The sequence below is a fragment of the Cricetulus griseus genome, chromosome 6 (genome assembly GCF_003668045.3).
Source record: "Cricetulus griseus strain 17A/GY chromosome 6, alternate assembly CriGri-PICRH-1.0, whole genome shotgun sequence".
NCBI classification, from domain to species: Eukaryota; Metazoa; Chordata; class Mammalia; order Rodentia; family Cricetidae; genus Cricetulus; species Cricetulus griseus.
The window spans coordinates 144,694,209-144,712,853 of NC_048599.1; the positions used below are offsets into that span (position 1 = coordinate 144,694,209).

Below are 18,645 nucleotides of genomic sequence, written 5' to 3' on the forward strand. Positions count from 1 at the left end.
CTCCAAAGTCTAGGGCTCAGAGATGCTGAGGGTTCTGTTAGGTCCTCCATTCCAGATGTGGGACAGAGTGGAACTTAGTGATTTTCTTATTCCCTGGTTGCCCCACAGGTATTCCCAAGCCTTGAATCTTTGTCTTTCTACCTCCCCGAGTCTTCCTGTGGCTGTGTGCCATCACTGTTCTCTGCTTAATTGCTACCCAACACTTTGTTGGGCAGTGTTCCTGGTGTACATGTAATTCTGGAAAGAACCAGTGAGAGGCACCCTGTAAGTGGGGGCATAGACTACCCTCCAGGAGAGTTGTGGGCAGGCTGATCACTCAAATGCCTCAGTACAGTGGTTTGACATTATTGCAGCCACCCAATTATAGCAACCAGTCTTTAAAGGCAAGCAGCCAGCTGTTCATGCTCTGTAACATCTCATGCTTGGGAGTTCTTTCACTGCTTCATAATTGCCTGCTCTTTTCTTTCCCAATGGGTGTTAGCTCCTTTGGACAGGAGGTGCTTGGTGTCTACAGAGCAAAGGCCATGGAGAAATTTCACCTAGACTATGTGCTTTGTACCTGAGCCAGTGGCACGGCAGAGTGGCTCATGGAAAAGGGATGCTTCAGGGACTCCAGTCAGCACCAGGCTAGGAGCCATGAACATCTACAAACCACTGGCCAATGGTCTCCCTTCCCACATTTGCCCAGATGTTGTTGCTAGAGAAGCCTTACCCCCCTTTTTTAGGGGGGGTGTTTCGAGACAGGGTTTCTTTGGAGGCTTTGGACAGCTTTGGAGGCTGTCCTGGAACTAGCTCTTGTAGACCAGGCTGGTCTGGAACTCACAGAGATCCACCTGCCTCTGCCTCCCGAGTGCTGGGACTAAAGGCATGCGCCATCACCACCCAGCTCACCCCTTCTTTTATGAGCAAATCACCACCAGTTTGAGTCAGGTCCCTCTGTTGCCTCCTCTGTATTTCTCATACCTTTGTCTTTTACTCTGTCATAGTTGGCTTTATTACTGCCCCTCTGGAAGAATAAATACAGGCTTGGATTTTCTCCTGTTTCATCAAGATACAACAACAACAAAAAGGACAGGAAAAATACAGAGTCAAGCTCATTAATTGGTATAACATGAAAAATAGCAGCCAGGAGCCAGATGTGTGGCACAAGCCTCCCTCCCACTCAGCACCTGGAAGGTGGAAGTGGGGGAATCGAGAGTTCAAGGTAGCCTTGTCTGCGTGAAACTCTGTCTCAACCTCCCCTCCCCTCTTCCAAAAACAAAACAAATGGACAGGAAGCACTCAGCCTGCCTCTGTGAGGCTCACAGGCCAGAGAGTAACAGTTCCCTGGGGCTAAGAGAACACAAGGTTCAAATCATCAACTCTTTCAGAGCCTCAGTTTCCTTACCTCAGAAGGTGATAGGGTTGGGAGATGATGGCTCAGTTGGTACAATGCTCGATTTGCAAGCACGAGAACCTGAGTTTGGCTCTAGCATTCTTGCAAAGGCTGGAAGTGGTGGCGCATGTCTGTAACTTCAGCGCCGAGGATGTACATACAAGTTGTCCTTGGGGCTCACTGGTCATCAAGCTTAGCTTAACTAGTGAGTTCTGCCAGATTCTAATGAGAGACCCTGTCTCAAAAAACCAAGTGCATGGCTGCCGAGGAACAGCATCTGGAGCTGACATCATCTAGCCTCCATAAGCCCCCAACTCCTGAGAAAAGCCAGAATAAACCTGATGAAACTGTTAGCGGGGATGGTATGTAGCATGAAGTTGCCTCTAAAGCTACAGACCATTCATGTAGATACTTTTGGTTCCCTGTATCCCATGGAACTGTTGTGCAGAGGGGGAGAGGAGGGGAGTCCTTATGGCCTGCAAGGAGGAAGGAGCCAAGGCTCTAACCTCAGACACCATGATGTCAGAACTCCCCACAGCTGCTTCCTCTTGGGCTGACAATGGAGTTTCTTTCCATGGACCATGTGGGGCATGAAGGGGAATCAGCGGCTACACCAAAGGTGATCTGTGGCCTCTGGGTCAGGACTGATATTTTATGATCTCATTTGTGTCTGGCTCAGGCCACATTACTTCCTGCTCACTTTTCAGGAGAGAGCTGGGATAGGCATTTTAAAACTCAGATTTATTCCTTTTGTAAGTGTTTTACATTCATGCATGCATGTATGTGCACCATGTGTGTGCCTCCTGCCCTTGGAGATCAGAAGAGGGCACTGGATCCTCTGGAACTGTAGTTAGAAATGGTTGTGAGATACCACACGGGTGTTGGGAATCAAACCAGGGTCCTCTGCGAGAACAAGTGCTCTTAACCACTGAGGCATCTCTCCAGCCTTCCACCTCTTTATCTCAACATTCTGATACATCTGTAAGAGGAAGGACAATGCTGGGTTCACATGAAAGAGCCAGGCAGGGGCTGGGGACACAGCTCAGCAACAGAGCCTGTTAGCCTAGTGTGTGTAAGGCCTCGGGGTCCATACCAAACACTACAAAACAGAACAAAAAGGGAGGGAATCTGAAAACTCGGGGTCACAGTCACAAGAGGAATGTACCCTAAGATCAATTTGCAGTGCCCTTGAGATCAATGGAGGGGGAAGCGGGAGGCTTGCTCCATCTTTCCCAGGTCTCCAGGCCCCACCCCAGTGAACACAGGCAGCAACAGGGCCAAGGTGCAGAAAGAAAACTTATTTATAGCAAAATTAAAAAGCAGCATCTTCATAAAAGAAGCATAGTATGTGACATAAGTCAAAACTTACAAAAAATAATTTCCATCTAAATCTATAAAATATAAGAGAAGGGTTGCAGTGAATAAGAATGAACATTTTGGATTTATTCAAAGTTTTGATCTAAAATTTCAATGAAATCTACCACCTTTATTACAAGGGAACTGACAGTTAGTTCTTGAATGGAAAGAAACAAGGGTCAAGAGAGATGGCACTGGACACTGGAGAGTGACCCAAACTGGCTGAGGGTGCAGGAGGTTTGGTCCAATAGATCACGGCCTGGCTGAAGGCGCATTTTGTTGAGACAGGATGTTGGAGCTGTTTAAACAGTATAAACCTTCATAAGAAAACTAAGAATGGCCAACGAGACAGGGACTCTATTTCAAATCAATGATGTCTTCCTCAGAGGAGGCCATGAGCTGGAAGGGGCTGCTGCCTGAGCCTGAGCTGCCCTCTTTGTCCACCACAGGGTCCTGGTCAGAGCTTGCCGAGTGGTTACGGCCCTCAGCATTGGCTTCAGAAGCAGAAGGACTTTCCAAAATTCCTGATGGGATCCTGCAAGAGAGAAGCCACTGTCAAGAGCTCTTTGGGCAGGCCATGGAACTGGCATTGTTTGCTGCCTTCTGCTCTCTTGGGCTCAGTACATCTACCATGGATGAAAGGAGGAAGGTGAAGAAGTGCAGGGCTTCACTCCTCAGAGAGTCTGTGATTCCACAAACGCCCCAGGGCCTCGGCAGTACCTGGCCCTGCTCTTCCCACTTGACCTTTTGCTGCCTCTCTAGCACTTGGTCAAGCTGTCCTCCTGTGTCTCTGACCATGCTGCCTGCTCAGAGCAATTGCTCAAGAGTCCCTGCTGTCTTAGGCATGGTTCCCCTTTTCTTTTTGGTTTTCAAAACAGGATTTATCTGTGTAGCCCTGGCTGTCCTGCAACTCACTCTGTAGACCAGGCTGGCCTCAAACTCACAGAGATCCACCTGCCTCTGCCTCCTGAGTGCTGGGATTAAAGTCCTGTGCCACCACTGCCTAGCTATTCCCCCATTCTTATCATTCATCCCAAGCCAGCCTGTGCTAGACTCTTCCCTGACTTCCTATCAAAGTGGATCTTCTGTCTGCCATTTTTTAAAAGATTTTATTTATTTATTATGTATACAGTTATCTGCATGCATGCCAGCAGAGGGCACCAGATCTCATTACAGATGGTTGTGAGCCACCTTGTGTTTACTGGGAACTGAACTCAGGACCTCTGGAAGAGCAGTCAGTGCTCTTAACCTCTGAGCCATCTCTCTAGCCCCTTCTGTCTGCCATTTTATCATTTATTATTGTTGTTGTTGTTTTTTAAAAAAATATTTATTTTTTCAGTCAGTGGTGGCACACACCTTTAATAGTACTCAGGAACCAGAAACAGACAGATCTCTGTGAATTCAAGGCCAACTTGGCCTACAAAGAGAGTTCCAGGATAGCCAGGGTGGTTACACAAAAACACTCTGACACAAAAACAAACAAACAAAAACTAAAAAAAAAAAAGACTTATTTTTGTTTTATGAACATAGATGCTTTGTCTGCATGCATGTCTGTGCACTCTGTTTATCCCTGTGCTCTCAGACTAAAAGAGGGTATTAGATCCTCTAGAACTGTAGTTACAGATGATTTCAAGCCACCATGTGGGTGCTGGGAGTTGAACTTGGGTCCTCTGGAAGATCAAACAATGAATACTCTTTATTGCTGAGTTGGCTTTCCACCCTCTGCTCAGGTGGCAGGACACTTTTCACCGCCTTATTATTGTGAGACAGGGTCAGCCTGGCCTTGAGTTTACAGTGATTCTCTTGTCTCTATTCCAGGCCTGAGCCATTATGCCTAGACACTTAGTTTTTTTTTTAATTTGTTTATTTTTATTTTATGTGCATTGGTGTTTTTCTGTATGTATGACTGTGTGAGGATGTCCAGGAGGAGTTATAGATAGTTGTGAGCAGCCATGTGGAACTGGAAGAGTAGGCTCTTAACCGCTCAGCTATTTCTCCAGCTCCTTATTTTTATTTTTGATATTTTGAGGCACAGTTTCATTTTGTAGTTCTGGCTGGCCTGAAACTCATTATGTAGACCAGACTGGCTTTGAACTCAGATCTGTCTTTGTCCTCCTGAGTGTGGGATTTACAACATGCTGGTTCTCTTTTAATTATTTAATATTTATTTTATGTACATAATTGTTTACCTGCATTTTATGTCTGTGTCTGGCACCATTTGAGCACCTGGTGTCCACAGAGGCCAGAAGAAGGCATTGGATTTCCTTAAACTGGAGTTACAGATGGGTGTGAACAGCCATGTGGGTGTTGGGAGCTTGGGCCCTCTATCAGAGCAGCCAGTGCTCTTAGCCACAGTCATCTCTCCAGTGCCCTTAACCTTATAGCACACTGTGGTTGTTTGAGATGGTCTGTATCTTTACAGTTAGATCTGTTTCTCCACGGGAGGCTGAAGTATGAGGCGACTGGCTGTTCCCCACCATGCAAGTTCTGAGACCCTCAGGTGGCAGGACACTTTTCACCACCTACATCACCTGACACTCTGCCATGCAGCAATAGCTGGTGCTTAATGGCCTACGGACCCTCTGAAGGTACAGACAGGGGCTTGGTCATCCCTGTCCTTGTAGTTCAGTGCTGAGTGCAAGAGTATGCTTGGTCAGGTGTCCCACTACTCTCCAGAAGGGCACGTGTGCTGTTGCTGAAGGGACAAGGTGCTGTGAGGTGACAAGCACCTATCACACTGCTGAACTGCCATTCAGAAGGGCTCTCCCTGCTTACAGGGCCATCGGTTCTGGAAAGTGGCTGACTCTAAACTTGTACTAAGCAATCTTGTTTTTGTGTGTCTTCATCAAACTAGTGAGCCTAAATTAGTCTCTTAGGAAAGAGATCAGTGAGAGTGGGAGGGGTACAAGAGAGTAACGTGTGTGTGTGTGTGTGTGTGTGTGTGTGTGTGTGTGTGAGAGAGAGAGAGAGAGAGAGAGAGAGAGAGAGAGAGAGAGAGAGAGAGAGAGAGACTATGATTAAAATGCATTCCATACATGTTGACAGTTTCTCTCTAGGGCTGGGTATGGTGGTGCACACCTTTACTTCAGGAAACAGGTGGGTGTATCTCTGTGAGTCTGAGGCCAGCCTGGTCTACAGAGTGAGTTCTAGGTTAACCAGGGCCACACAGTGAAACCCTGTCTAAAAAGGAGTGTCTTTCTCTATTGTTCCTTACACATGTACATGCATGTATGTAGATATTGGGCATGTCCGGCAAGGCTCTAGCTGAGCTGTCTCTAGCCCCTCTGAATATATTTTAGCAGACACTAGCTTGGTTGCTGGTGACAGTGCCCTCTTGTCTCAGCCCCATCATGGCAGCTCTATGGGACCCTCAGTGTGGGGATGGCTACTGACCCTGTAGGGTCCTGGTCAGTGGACCTCCTGGGCATGCTGGCACTCACTGGGTGACCACACAAAGCAGGGGCTTCTTTTTACCTGTCACTGCTAGCTGACCTCACAGCTTCTGGCTTGGGGTCTCCTTGGCTTTCTTCTAACCGCTTCCGGGTTTTTGATTTGGCCCTTGGTGCTCCCTCTGACCTGGGTCCACCGTCATCAGAGAGACCTACATTACAGAGGAGAATCAGAGGTCAGGGGTCATTATCACAGGGGACAGAAGATGGCTTTTTTTCTTTAAAAATTCTTTGGGGGCCTGGAGAGATGGCTCAGAGGTTAAGAGCACTGCCTGCTCTTCCAGAGGTCCTGAGTTCAATTCCTAGCAACCACATGGTGGCTCACAACCATCCGTTATGAGATCTGGTGCCCTCTTCTGGTGTGCAGATATACATGGAAGCAGAATGTTGTATACATAACAAATAAATAAAATCTTAAAAAAAATTCTTTGGGAATCTCACATAGGCATATGATGTCTTTTGACCATATCCACCCTGATTCCCCCCTCCAATTTTCCTGCCTCCTTTATCCTTACTGACACATTATTAGACTTGACACAGTAGCAAAGATGCCAGAGATATATTTTCGAATAGTTTTCCCATGGTGAAAACTTTTCTCTTTGATTATAAAGTACATGTATATACACTACAACACACACATTCAATCTCAGAGAAGTGGCAAAGTCCCTAAAATCCTATAAGCTTTTCACAAGCTGCCTGTTTCCCCCACCGTAACATGGCTTGGCCAGCTTTCTGTCCATCATTGGTGGGAAACAGTCCAATATCCTCTGGTGTTGATATTATTATTATTGATGGATTTATGAATCTTTTCTGAAAGTGAGTTTAATTTTTTATTACATTTATTTGTGTTGTGTATATATGGGTGTTTGTATGTAATGATAATGATGGTGAGGTGTGTGTGTGTGTGTGTGTGTGTGTGTGTGTGTGTGTGTGTGAGAGAGAGAGAGAGAGAGAGAGAGAGAATAACTTGAGGAAGTTAGTTCTGACCTTTAACCATGTGTGTCCTGGGGATTGAACTCAGGTTGTACAAGCTTGCCAGCAAGTGCTTGTAACCTCTGAGCCATCTTGCTGGCCCCAAGTTTCCCTTTTAACCTCCAGGTTTTGAAAATGACAGATATCCAAAGATGAAACCTGGCTGGTCTATTTACAAGCCATGGAAACAACCCCTGGCAGCTGTTATTACCTAGAAGTTCCCTTCGGGTCCTGCTTGCTATTTCTTTAATTTCCATTCGAGATAGGGACAAGGAATGAGTGACAGGAATGGCTGCGATGCCAAGGCCAATGGAGGTGGGCGGGGTGATGACCTTGGAGACTAAGGGCGATTTCAGAGGCCGCTCGATGCTTCTGCCCACAAGGTTTCTAAGTGGAATCCTGTACAGGCTTTTTGACTGAATTTCACCTGAAATGCAATTTGGAAAAGATCAGAACTTTAGGCTCATGCTATTTACAACAGAATTATTTCTTGATTTACAAGTTTTAAGCTACATTTATTGAGTGTGTGTGTGTGCATGTGTCCATGTATGGAGGTCGGGGACAACCTACAGGACTCACTCCCTTCCTTCCCACAGTGGGACACAGGGATCAGATTCAGGCATCAGACCTGATGGCAAGTGCCTTGACCCACTGAACCACCTGGCTGGCCTGGAAATAACTCCTTGTACCGTAATATAATTATGTAATATAATTAGCATGAAGAAAGACTTTTGTCACATGCTGATGGTGCCTAATGGCTTTGTGTTCCCAAAGGCTTTCTTTTTTCTGAGTGAATTTAATAAAATACAGTTGCTTCCCATTGTGCTTGTACAGGAAAATTAGGAGAGACAAGGAGAGCAAGGAACTGCCCACCTGGGGCACTCATGCTAACAATGAGTGGTGAAGATAACTGACAGGCAAGAGTTAGGAGAAATGCTGTTTGTGGCTCCACAGGAGTGTGGCAAAGGCCTCTGGGAGCATGTGCAAAGCAGAGTGACACCTGAGGTCTCTGGGCTGCAGATTTAGCTGTGAAACCCATTAGCACTGCCACCCCCAGAGGAGAAACACACGATGCTGCAAGCTGGATGTGCTCTGGCTTATTTCCCTTTGCCCCACTGAAAGCACTCTTACATAATGAGATTTCTCCTTTTTAAAAAAAAATTATTTATTTATTACATATACAGTTATCTGCATGCATGCTTGCACACCAGAAGAGGGCACCAGATCTCATTACAGATGGTTGTGAGCCACCATGTGGTTGCTGGGAATTGAACTCAGGACCTCTGGAAGAGCAGTCAGTGCTCTTAACCACTAAGCCATCTCTCCAGCCCCCCCTTTTTTATATAGATTTATTTATTTCTTATATACACAGTATTCTGCCTCCATTTTGGCCTGCACACCAGAAGAGGGCACCAGATCTCATTACAGATGGTTATGAACTACCATGTGGTTTCTGGGAATTGAACTCAGGATCTCTGCAAGAGCAGCCAGTGCTCTTTACCTCTGAGCCATCGCTCCAGCCCCGATTTCTCCTATTTTTGTTTGTTTGTTTGGGGGTGGGTGTGTACATAGGTATATGGAGGCCAGAGGTCTACATCAGGTGCCTCCAACTTACTTTTTGAGACAAGGCTTCTCACAGAACCTGGAACTTGCTAGACTAGCTAATCAGCATACCCCAGGGATCCTCTTGACCTCAGCACTGGACTTATGAGTATGCAGCACTGTGCCTGACTTTTTATGTGGGTGCTTGTGATCTAAGGTCAGGTCCCCAAGCTTGCATGGCAAGTGCAAGCACTATACTGTATGAGCCATCTATTCGGCTGTTTGTCTTTCTTTTTTAAAAATAATTTTAATAATTAATAATAGTAACTATTATTATTATTTAGACACAGGGTTTCTCTCTGTAGCCCTGGCTGTCCTGGAACTTAATATAGAGACCAGGCTGGCCTTAAACTCACAGAGATCCACCTGCCTCTGCCTCTTGAATACTGGGATTAAAGGTATAGACCACCATGTCTGGCTTTTATTATTTTAATATAAGATTTCTTACAAATTTTACCAATTCAAAGAACAAAGTTTATTTATTTATTTTGGCTTTTTGAGACAGGGTTTCTTTGTGTAGTCCTGGCTGTCCTAGAACTCACTCTGTAGACTCTGTAGACCAGGCTGATTCACAGAGATCCTCCTGTTTCTGCCTCCCAAATGCTGAGATTAAAGGCATGCATTTGTTTGTTTTTGAGACAGGTCTCACCACCTAGTCCAGGCTAACTCTGAATGTGGGATCCTCTGTCTCATTTAACCTCACAAGTATTGGGAGTGCAACCAAGCAAGTTCTTTTTTTACTGGCTTTAAACAGTAATGACTTCAGCAACTTCAGCTACTACTACTTCTCCTCCTGTTTCTTATTCTTTTTTGTTATGGGATTTTGAAGGTACTGCTGTTATACTCTGAGACTGCTAACAAAGTTAAATTAGTCAGGGAATGGGGTCAATGCTAGCTGACTAGAATTAGCAATAGAGATTTTAGAAGAACAGGATATGGTAAGACAGAGAAGCACAGGGAAGAGTAGGGAGGGCTTAGAAACATGGGCCTTTTCCATCTGGGAGGTGTGGAGAGAGAGGGTCAGCTGGTAATTCCTCTGCTGCTTTCTTGACTATCAGGTTTTTACCCCAATATCTTTTTTTTTGAGACAGGGTTTCTCTGTGTAGTTTTGGAGCCTATCCTGGCACTTGCTCTGGAGACCAGGCTGGCCTCGAACTCACAGAGATCCACCTGCCTCTGCCTCCCGAGTGCTGGGATTAAAGACATGTGCCACCAACGCCCAGCCTTTACCCCAATATCTTATTCCTGAGTTTTTATTAATAGTAGAAAAATTTAGATGAATGCATCCCTTCTTCATTTTTGTTTTTTTGAGACAGGGTCTCTTTACATAGCCCTAGTTGCTCTGGAACTATGTAGACCAGACTGGCCTGGAACTCACAGAGATCTGCCTGTCTTTGCCTCTTGAGTGCTGGGATTAAAGGCATGTGGCACTATGCCCGACCTGAATAGTAACTTCCTTAGCAGTGATTATGTCCAGCTATGGCAGTAAGCCAAAGAAATCATGATCTAAAGTGTTGATTAATAAGGCAGTAAAAGTTGAACTTCACCTTCCCCCAGGGAAGAAGGAAACAGCGGAGTGTCCCGGGCTGGAGGTGTCTGAGGAGACGTGTGGGCGCTGGCCCCCTTGGAGCTGCCTGCAGATGAGCCCTCATGCGCAGCTGTGGCTGCTGTGAAGTATATGTCTGACTGGAAAGAAAGAAAGAAGTGTTACCAGTTGCCTTGTATTCCAGGCTCTTGCACCACTGCCAAGACTGACTGGTTTCCCAGGCTTGCAGGCGACTTCCTGCCCTCTAAGAGTGTGCAGTGCAGATCTGGGTCTCACCCAGCTAGAGTTTCCCAGGGATTTGCTTTCCTTATCTTTGCATTGACCTACACTAGGGAAGAGTCACTTGCCACACATCTGCAAACTCAACACAATGCATACACTTCCCTCAGGAGTCTCAGAACTGGGACAGACCTCAGCGATTCCATCAGGCCCATTCTGCAGGAGGGAAATATGGAGTCAGCAGATACTCCAGCATGCCCATGTTCTGACTTACGCGATGACAGCAGTGGAACATTACATGTGTTTTTGAGAGACAACTCTCAGGAATTTTGCAAGCCAGATCTTAAACATGGCTATCATTAAAAATTAAAAGGTATAAATTTAGCTTTTTGTGTGTGGTGTTTATCCACATGTATGCAATATGCATGTCTGGGTACCTGCATGGAGGCCACAGGAGGAAGCCAGGAGTCCTGACCCATCACTCTCCACCTTACTTCCTTAAGGCAAAGCCTCTCACTGACCCTGGGGCTAGGTTGGTGGCCAGTAAGTCCTAGCAATTCTCCTGTCTCTGCTCCTCATAGCACTAGAGTTCCAGGCATGCATGTGAACAAACCCATAGTTTTACATGAGTTGTGGGGATTTGAACTCAGGCCCTCATCTTGCTGTGCAAGCACTTTTAACTGATGAGCCATCTCTCCAGGCCAAATGGTATGAACTTAAATATGTTAGAGGCAAAGACCTTCAACAACATTCTTAATTATTTGGCTACATTTACTATTATTTAGGAGCTCCTGCCTGGCTCCTCCTGACTCTAGTGTCAGCCACATCCAATGGCAGACATTGGTGAGTGCTACCAGTAAGAGCTTGGATAAAATTGTGTTGAGTCTAGGGCTACAGCTGAAGTAAGTTCTGGTTTAAGAGGCATGCTTTGTTTCAGATGAGAAGGATTTAAAAACTTTGTTTAATTTTGTGTGTGTGCGCACATGTGTGTGTGTGTGTGTGTGTGTGTGTGTGTGTGTGTGTGTGTGTGTGTGTGTGTGTATGTGTGCGTGTGTGTGCCTGAGTCTACATCTATAACTACATACATACAGAAGCTCAGGGAGGTCAGAAGGACTGGATCCTCTGGAACAGACATTGTGAGCCACCACATGGGTGCTGGGAACTGAATCTGGTTCCTCTGCAAGAATACTAAGGGAACTTAATTCATGAGCTATCTCTCCAGCCCAGAAAAATAGTTTAACACTCAATTACATATTAGACATTTTTTTTTTATTTTTGAGATGAAGTCTTACTTTGTATTCCAGGCTATTTTGGAACTCACTATGTAGTCCAGACTAGCCTCAAATTCATAACAATTCTCCGATAGCTTTATAAGTGCTGAGCTTATAGATGTGAGCCACACACCTGGCTACATGACAATTTCTTGACATAAACCTACTGAAACAATAATGAATAGGTTGAGGTAGGACTGCAGCTTAGGGTTGAGTTGAACCTGTAGTTTGGTTATGGATTCAGGTCTCAGCAAAAATTAAAAAGTGATTTTGTGAGTGGTTATGGGTTTTATGAAGATGAACATATTTTACTATTATCTGTACACTAAAGCTATGTTATATCAGTAAATTTAAAGTCAATGCACACACACATACACACATATTTTAAACATACATACTTTGGGAACACTGATATATTTTGGGGCTGTTACTAGGGAGGACAGCACAGGTTCTGTGCTCACAGCTGACAATGCAACAGGGAGACAGGAGTAGCTGCCTCCAAACAGCATGATTAAGACTAAGATTGAAAGGGGGCCACAGGGAGTGAGGCAGGGGTGCTATCCTGGCCTGGCAGGGTGAAAGGGGCCTTTTGGGGGTTCACTCACAGTGGGGCCACTGGACAAAGACACCCTGGGAGGTCACCTGTTTTCTGGCTATTGGATGTGGTTAGTTGGTGAGCTATGGTTCATAGGAAAAAAGAAACCCTGAAATTGAAGCTGGATAGTGAGCATGGAGGAAAGTGTGTGCTGTGAGCAGAGGCACTTGCCACCAAGCCTGACAACCCCAGTTTCAGATCCGGGACCCACATGGTGGAAGGAGGGAGCTGACTCAGGCAGGCTGTCCCCTGACTTCAACGTGTGTGTTGTAGTGCACAGCACAGACACAGACAGCCACAGACAGACAGGCAGACACATACAGTCAGAGATGGATAGACAGACAGACACAGACAGACAAACAGACAGGCAGACACATACAGTCAGAGATGGATAAACAGACAACCACAGACAGACAGGCAGACACATACAGTCAGAGATGGATAGACAAACACAGACAGACAAACAGACAGGCAGACACATACAGTCAGAGATGGATAAACAGACAGCCACAGACAGACAGGCAGACACATACAGTCAGAGATGGATAGACAGACAGACACAGACAGACAGGCAGACACATACAGTCAGAGATGGATAGACAAACACAGACAGACAGACAGACACAGGCAGAGAGAGACAGAAAGACAGACACACACACCACAATTAAGGATTAAGAGAAGGAGGTATTATTACACAGTATTCTCAAGCTTCCATTAGACCAATGGCTCTCTCCCCAAAGCAGGGAGCATTTTGTGGAGCTGGCTCTGTCCTTCCATTTCACATGTTCTGGGGACTAAACTGAGATGTGTGGCCTGCACAGCAAGTACTTTACATGCGGAGCCATCTCACTATCCCAAGGGAGCATTTGGAGGCTAAAGGAGGGCACACATGGAAACCCCAGTGGTGAGTCTTGTTAGCATGTCCACCTCCCTCCTGGTATTCTGACACACAACAGCTGTTCTTCTGTGATAAACAGTTCACTCGACACCTCTGGGTGCTAAGACCATATAATTGCACCCTACTCACCCTGGAGGCCACGAGCTGCAGCTGTGGCACAATTGCTGTGTGGACCAGGTTCCCATTTACCACCAGGCGGATCTCCATGGAGTCGGTGGTGAAGGCCAGGAGGTATGGGAAGGCGCAGACTGCAAGGGAACAGATGGGCCTGTTGGCTAGGTGGTTGCACCTCCCCAGCCATCTTCACCACACTAGAAACTTCCATCCCTTCCATTCCCCTGTCTGCTTCACGTGGGTGGGCCTGCCTCTCAGGTGTGCACTCTAACCAGTTGTCATGACTACGTCCCTGTCTGATGCCCCATTGCCTGGTCTTCTGGTGGCTCAGCTGCCCACATTCTCCAGCCCACAGTTTGATACCCCTTCAGCATGGGACAGCCTGCCTAGAAACCTTCCCTTTACTCTCCCTTCCTGGCTTAGCCCCTGTGTCTCCAGCATTGTCACCTGATGGGGGATGATGTCCTTCTGTATATATGTTTCTATTATTAGTTGGTGAATAAAACACTGATTGGCTGCTAGCCAGGCAGGAAGTATAGGTGAGGTTATGAGACAAGGAGAATTCTGGGGAGAGGAGGCAGAGAAAGGCCGCAAGGAGACACCATGTAACAGAGGAAGGAGTAATAGGTCCAGACCCTTCTCCAGTAAGATAACACCATGTGGAAATACTTAGGTTAATAGAAATGGGTTAATAAGTAAGAGAGAGCTAGCCAATAAGAAGCTTAAGCCATGGGCCAATAGTTTCTAATTAATAAAAGTCTTTGTGCGTTTGTTTGGGGCTAAACGGCTATGGAACCAGGCTGGAAAGAAACTCCAGCAACAGTCCCCCTTTCTCTGCACCCCTCTGGCCTTGAGTCACAATTAGTAGCTGTGTCCATCAAAGCATCCTTGTGGCTTAGATGCTTTGTTCTTAGTCATAGGTGGAGCTCCTCCTGGCAATGCTGTTATGACATGCTGACTCCTGCACCACAGCTAAGCTTCAATCACACCTGTGTCAGTGGCCTTGACTGGTCCTTCATGCATCACTGTCCACCCTGACCTCTCTCTCTCAGTACTTGCATACATGGCCCATTCATTCTGGGGGTATCCTTGGTGACTCATTCTGCTACATGATGCCTCTAGTTCTGATCTCTCCAGTGCCTGGCTCAAAGCCCACTGGGCAGTTTCCATTTTTCCTTTTGGCCAATCTCATCTGTTGCCAGGCACTGACTTCAGGTCTGCTTTCTTAAAATCTCTGATGTGGGCCTTGTAGCAGATAGGTGTTTGTTGTAATTATTGTTTTGTCTTTTAGATAAATTGGCCTTGAACTTGCTAGATGTTCCTGAACGCCTTATGACCTCCTGCCTCTACTACCGGTGTGCTAAGGGTCCAGGCCTGTGCTACCACAGCCTAAATAGCAGTGAGGAAAACAGTCCTATCTGGAGTACTCTTGGCTTTAGAGTGACTCTCTGATACCTACTGTGACTCCATAAACACCACCTTCACTACTCATATCCTGGTATTTATTTTTAAAGTTTTTATTCCTGTTATTTATAGAATATAATCCAAGGCCTTGTGAATGCCAGGCAAACACTGTACCATGGGAACTTGATTTTACCTTTTTGTTTTTCCTTCTGAAACAAGAGTTCTCTGTGTAGTACTGGCTGGCCTTGAATTCACAGAGATCTGCCTGATTCTGCCTGCCAAGTGCCAGGATTAAAGACAAGTGCCATCACCGCTGGGCTTTGATTTTACTTTTTAAAATTACATTTTAATGTGTATGTGGAGATGGGTGGGGTGCATATGTGGAGGTCAGAGAACAACATGCAGGAGTCTGTTCTCTCCTTCCACCGTATGGGTTCATGTCATCGGAACACAGACCCTCAGGCTGTCAGCAAGTATCTCTGGCAACGGAGCCAGCTTGCCAGCCCCACACTGGCATTTTAGTGGCAGGTATTTTGCTGGCCCCTGAGGTTCTGGACTTTCCGTTTCAAGGCAGGTAAGAATAGCACTGATATCTGTGCTTCTTCCCAAGACAGTCAGTGTGCTGGCTGGAGATTTGGCTTGTGAGGTTTTGAAAAGGCATGCCCAGTACTGACAAAATATATTTAATTGCTTTCAAATGTCATGTGCCTAGGAACTGAGAAGAACTTTGGGGACATAAGAGTCTAAATTAACCAACAGCAGAGTATTTGAAGAATGTTCATGCCCCAGAATGTGCAGTAGCTTCGGAGGAAGTTCTAGTTGCTTACAGGAGACCAAGGCCTGCAGGTGGTCAGCCAGGGGCAGGGTACCACAGTAAAGGTTTTTCTTACCAATTGCATATGGAGCCTGGTTCCAACAGAACTGGAAATCCGATGCCGAGGGTTGAAGCAAAAAAGAGCCACCATTAAAGGGGCAAACCTTTTTATAGATGCAGCTGTCTGCAATGAAAACAACAGCAACTCATGTTTTTAGAGACCTAAATGGTTGTTAGACACCTAGATTCCTGCAGCCAGAGAAACAGAAAACAGGCCACTAGGGCAGCATCTTCCCCGCTGGTTCTTTGTAACCAGGCTGGACTTGAATTTGCAGCAATGCTCTTGCCTCGGCTTCCCAAGTGCTAGGATTACAAGTGTTAGTCACCACACCTAGCTCTCTCTCTGCTAGGTCATTATAAACAGCCATTGCCAATCCCTGGGCCAAATGGTGCCGGTTAGGTGGCAGTTGCAGCAAGAATAACATTGTTACCATGTGTGCTAACAGCTTTCACCTGGAGAAAATGTCCTATGTGTCAAGCATGGGGCTTTGAGAACACTGTCCATAATCTGTCTGGCTTCAGAAAGTAGATGCTGTTACCCTGCAAGCACACTTTGCATATGAACTTGAGGTTGGGAGGGGTGAGGCAGTATGTCCTGAGTTTTGCAGGTCTATCAGGGGCTGAATGCTTGAATGAAGCTAGGCTGGGCTGCACAGCCCATGTGCTTCCTACCTATGCTGTATCATCATGCCAGAGACAGACTCAGAATGCGCAGCTCATGGGTGGATGAAGCCTTTCTACAAGGCAGGTCACTCTTGAGCCTCACTCACTACAAGCATGGCGGGAGTTGCATATGCCCTCTGTGATAGCCATTCTTGGTTGTCAACTTGACTACATCTGGAATTAACTAAAACCCAAATGGCTGGGTGCTCCTGTGAGGGACTTTTGCTTAATCATTTGAAGTAGGAAGATCCATTTCTAATCTGGATCTTTGATGTGAGAAGACCTCTAATCTGGGCCACACCTTCTGCTTACAGCCTGTACAGGACATGGAAGAAAGAAGCTCTCTCTCTTTGCCTGCTGGCCCTCACTAGCAAGTATGTTCCTTCACTGGCATTAGAGCCTACTTCTTTGAGATTCAGGTGTATACTGAAGACCAGCTGAGACATCCAGACTCATGGACTGAACAACTACTGGATTCTTGGACCTTCCTTTCATAGGCAGCTGCTGGATTAGCTGGACCATAGTCTGTAAGTCATTCTAATAACTCACATATATATATATCATATAATATATATAATTTATGGTATATATATATAATGTATAATAGGTGAGAGAGATACTCATTCTCTAAATTCTGTTACTCTAGAGAACCCTGATTAATACACCCTCCTAACATGTTTCTAGAGGACCTGGACCATGTGTGTGTCCCTCTTGCTGAACTTTAGCTACATTAGGCCACTTTAATTCAGCTACCTGGTCCTGGTCTAGTCTGACCTCTGAACATTAGTGTATGTGGCTCAGACCTTCACAAAGAGAGCTTTTGTAGGACCAAAGTCCCCTTTCATTATAGAAGCTGTTTATGCCTTCCCACACACTTTTAAGGTAATGATGATAACAACTATAATATATATATATATATATATATGTTTTGAGACAGGGTTTACTATGTATCCCAAGCTGGCCTGGAGCATACAATCCTCTTGACTCACTTTGTTGAGTGCTGGTATTACACTACTGTGTCATCATACCTGTCTTAAATTATTTTACTCAAAATTTTATTCATTTTTATTTTATGTGTATGAGTGTTTTGTCTGCATGCGTGTCTGTGTACCACATGACCACATGTGTACCTGTGGAGGCCAGAAGAGGACACTGGATCCCCTTAGACTACAGTTACAGATGATTGTGAGCCTTAGTATGGGTGTTGGGATCTGAACCTAGGTCCTATAAGAGCAGTAAGTGCTCTTAACCACTGAGCCCCCTCTTCAGTCTGTTTTTAGGGTAGGGTGGGGTGGGGTGGGGTGGGTAGGGAGGGTCAGATCTTTCCCCATAGAATTTTTAATAATAAAATTTAGGACTGCTCTCTCTCTCTCTCTCTCTCTCTCTCTCTCTCTCTCTCTCTTCTCTCTCTCTCTCTCTCTCTCTCTCACACACACACACACACACACACACACACACACACACACACACACAGGGTTTCTCTGTGTAACTGCCCTGGCTGTCCTGGAACTCTCAGAGATCCTGCTGCCTCTGCCTCCCGAGTGCTGGGATTAAAGGGGTACACTACCACCTCCTGGTTCAGGACTTCACTCTTAAGAATCATTGTTTGGAGGAATGTTTGGCTAAAATTTGTGGATGAATGTCCCTGTGGGGTGACTCAGAGTGGGAGAGCTGCTGTCCTGCCTTCTCTGGGCTATTCCCTGTTAAGTCTTGAATTTTGAAGATGACACCTTCCAGACAAATTTTTATGTTGATAACTGGGTTTCCCATATGAAATATAAATTATTTATCAAAATATCTGATCTGATCTATGAGCTATAACTAGAATTGCTACTCTAGAAATTGATGATTCTAAGCTGAAAAAAAAGTTGTTGTTTTTTTTTAAAATTTTAGTTAAACCTTATGCAGGAAGTGACCTTACTTCTATTTATTAAAAAAAAAAAAGATTTACTTGCCAGGCAGTGGTGGTCCATGCCTTTAGTCCCAGCACTGGGGAGGCAGAGGCAGGTGGATCTCTGTGAGTTCGAGACCAGCCTGGTCTACAATAGCTAGTTCCAGGACAGTCTCCAAAGCCACAGAGAAACCCTGTCTGGAAAAACCAAACAAACAAACAAAAAAAACCCCACCAAACTTATTTTATTTATATGAGTGTTTTGCTCAAGTATATGTCTGTGCACCTCATGCAAGCCTGGGCCTTCAGGTCAGAAGAGGGAGTTGTGCGCCCTGGAACTGGAGTCACAAATGGCTATAGTTGCTACACGGGTGCTAGAAACTGAACCAGGGTTCTCTACAAGAGTGACAAATGCT

The 18,645-nt window shown here is 45.7% G+C and overlaps 1 protein-coding gene across 3 annotated transcripts in view; it reads right to left on the reverse strand.

The window, feature by feature from the left end:
- Positions 1-2,797: 2,797 nt before the first annotated feature.
- Garnl3 (GTPase activating Rap/RanGAP domain like 3) overlaps positions 2,798-18,645 on the reverse strand; it is a 157,801-nt gene continuing 141,953 nt past the window's right edge. For 2 of the 3 annotated variants that reach the window (XM_027423764.2, XM_027423766.2), the window contains 6 exons: positions 15,692-15,799; positions 13,413-13,531; positions 10,302-10,440; positions 7,364-7,579; positions 6,206-6,332; positions 2,798-3,266 (listed from right to left, as the gene is read on the reverse strand). In XM_027423764.2, coding sequence (XP_027279565.1) covers positions 3,089-3,266; positions 6,206-6,332; positions 7,364-7,579; positions 10,302-10,440; positions 13,413-13,531; positions 15,692-15,799 — 887 coding nt within the window. In that variant the 3' untranslated portion in view covers positions 2,798-3,088. The remainder of the gene's footprint in view (positions 3,267-6,205; positions 6,333-7,363; positions 7,580-10,301; positions 10,441-13,412; positions 13,532-15,691; positions 15,800-18,645) is intronic. The other variant, XM_027423765.2, reaches the window with a different exon arrangement.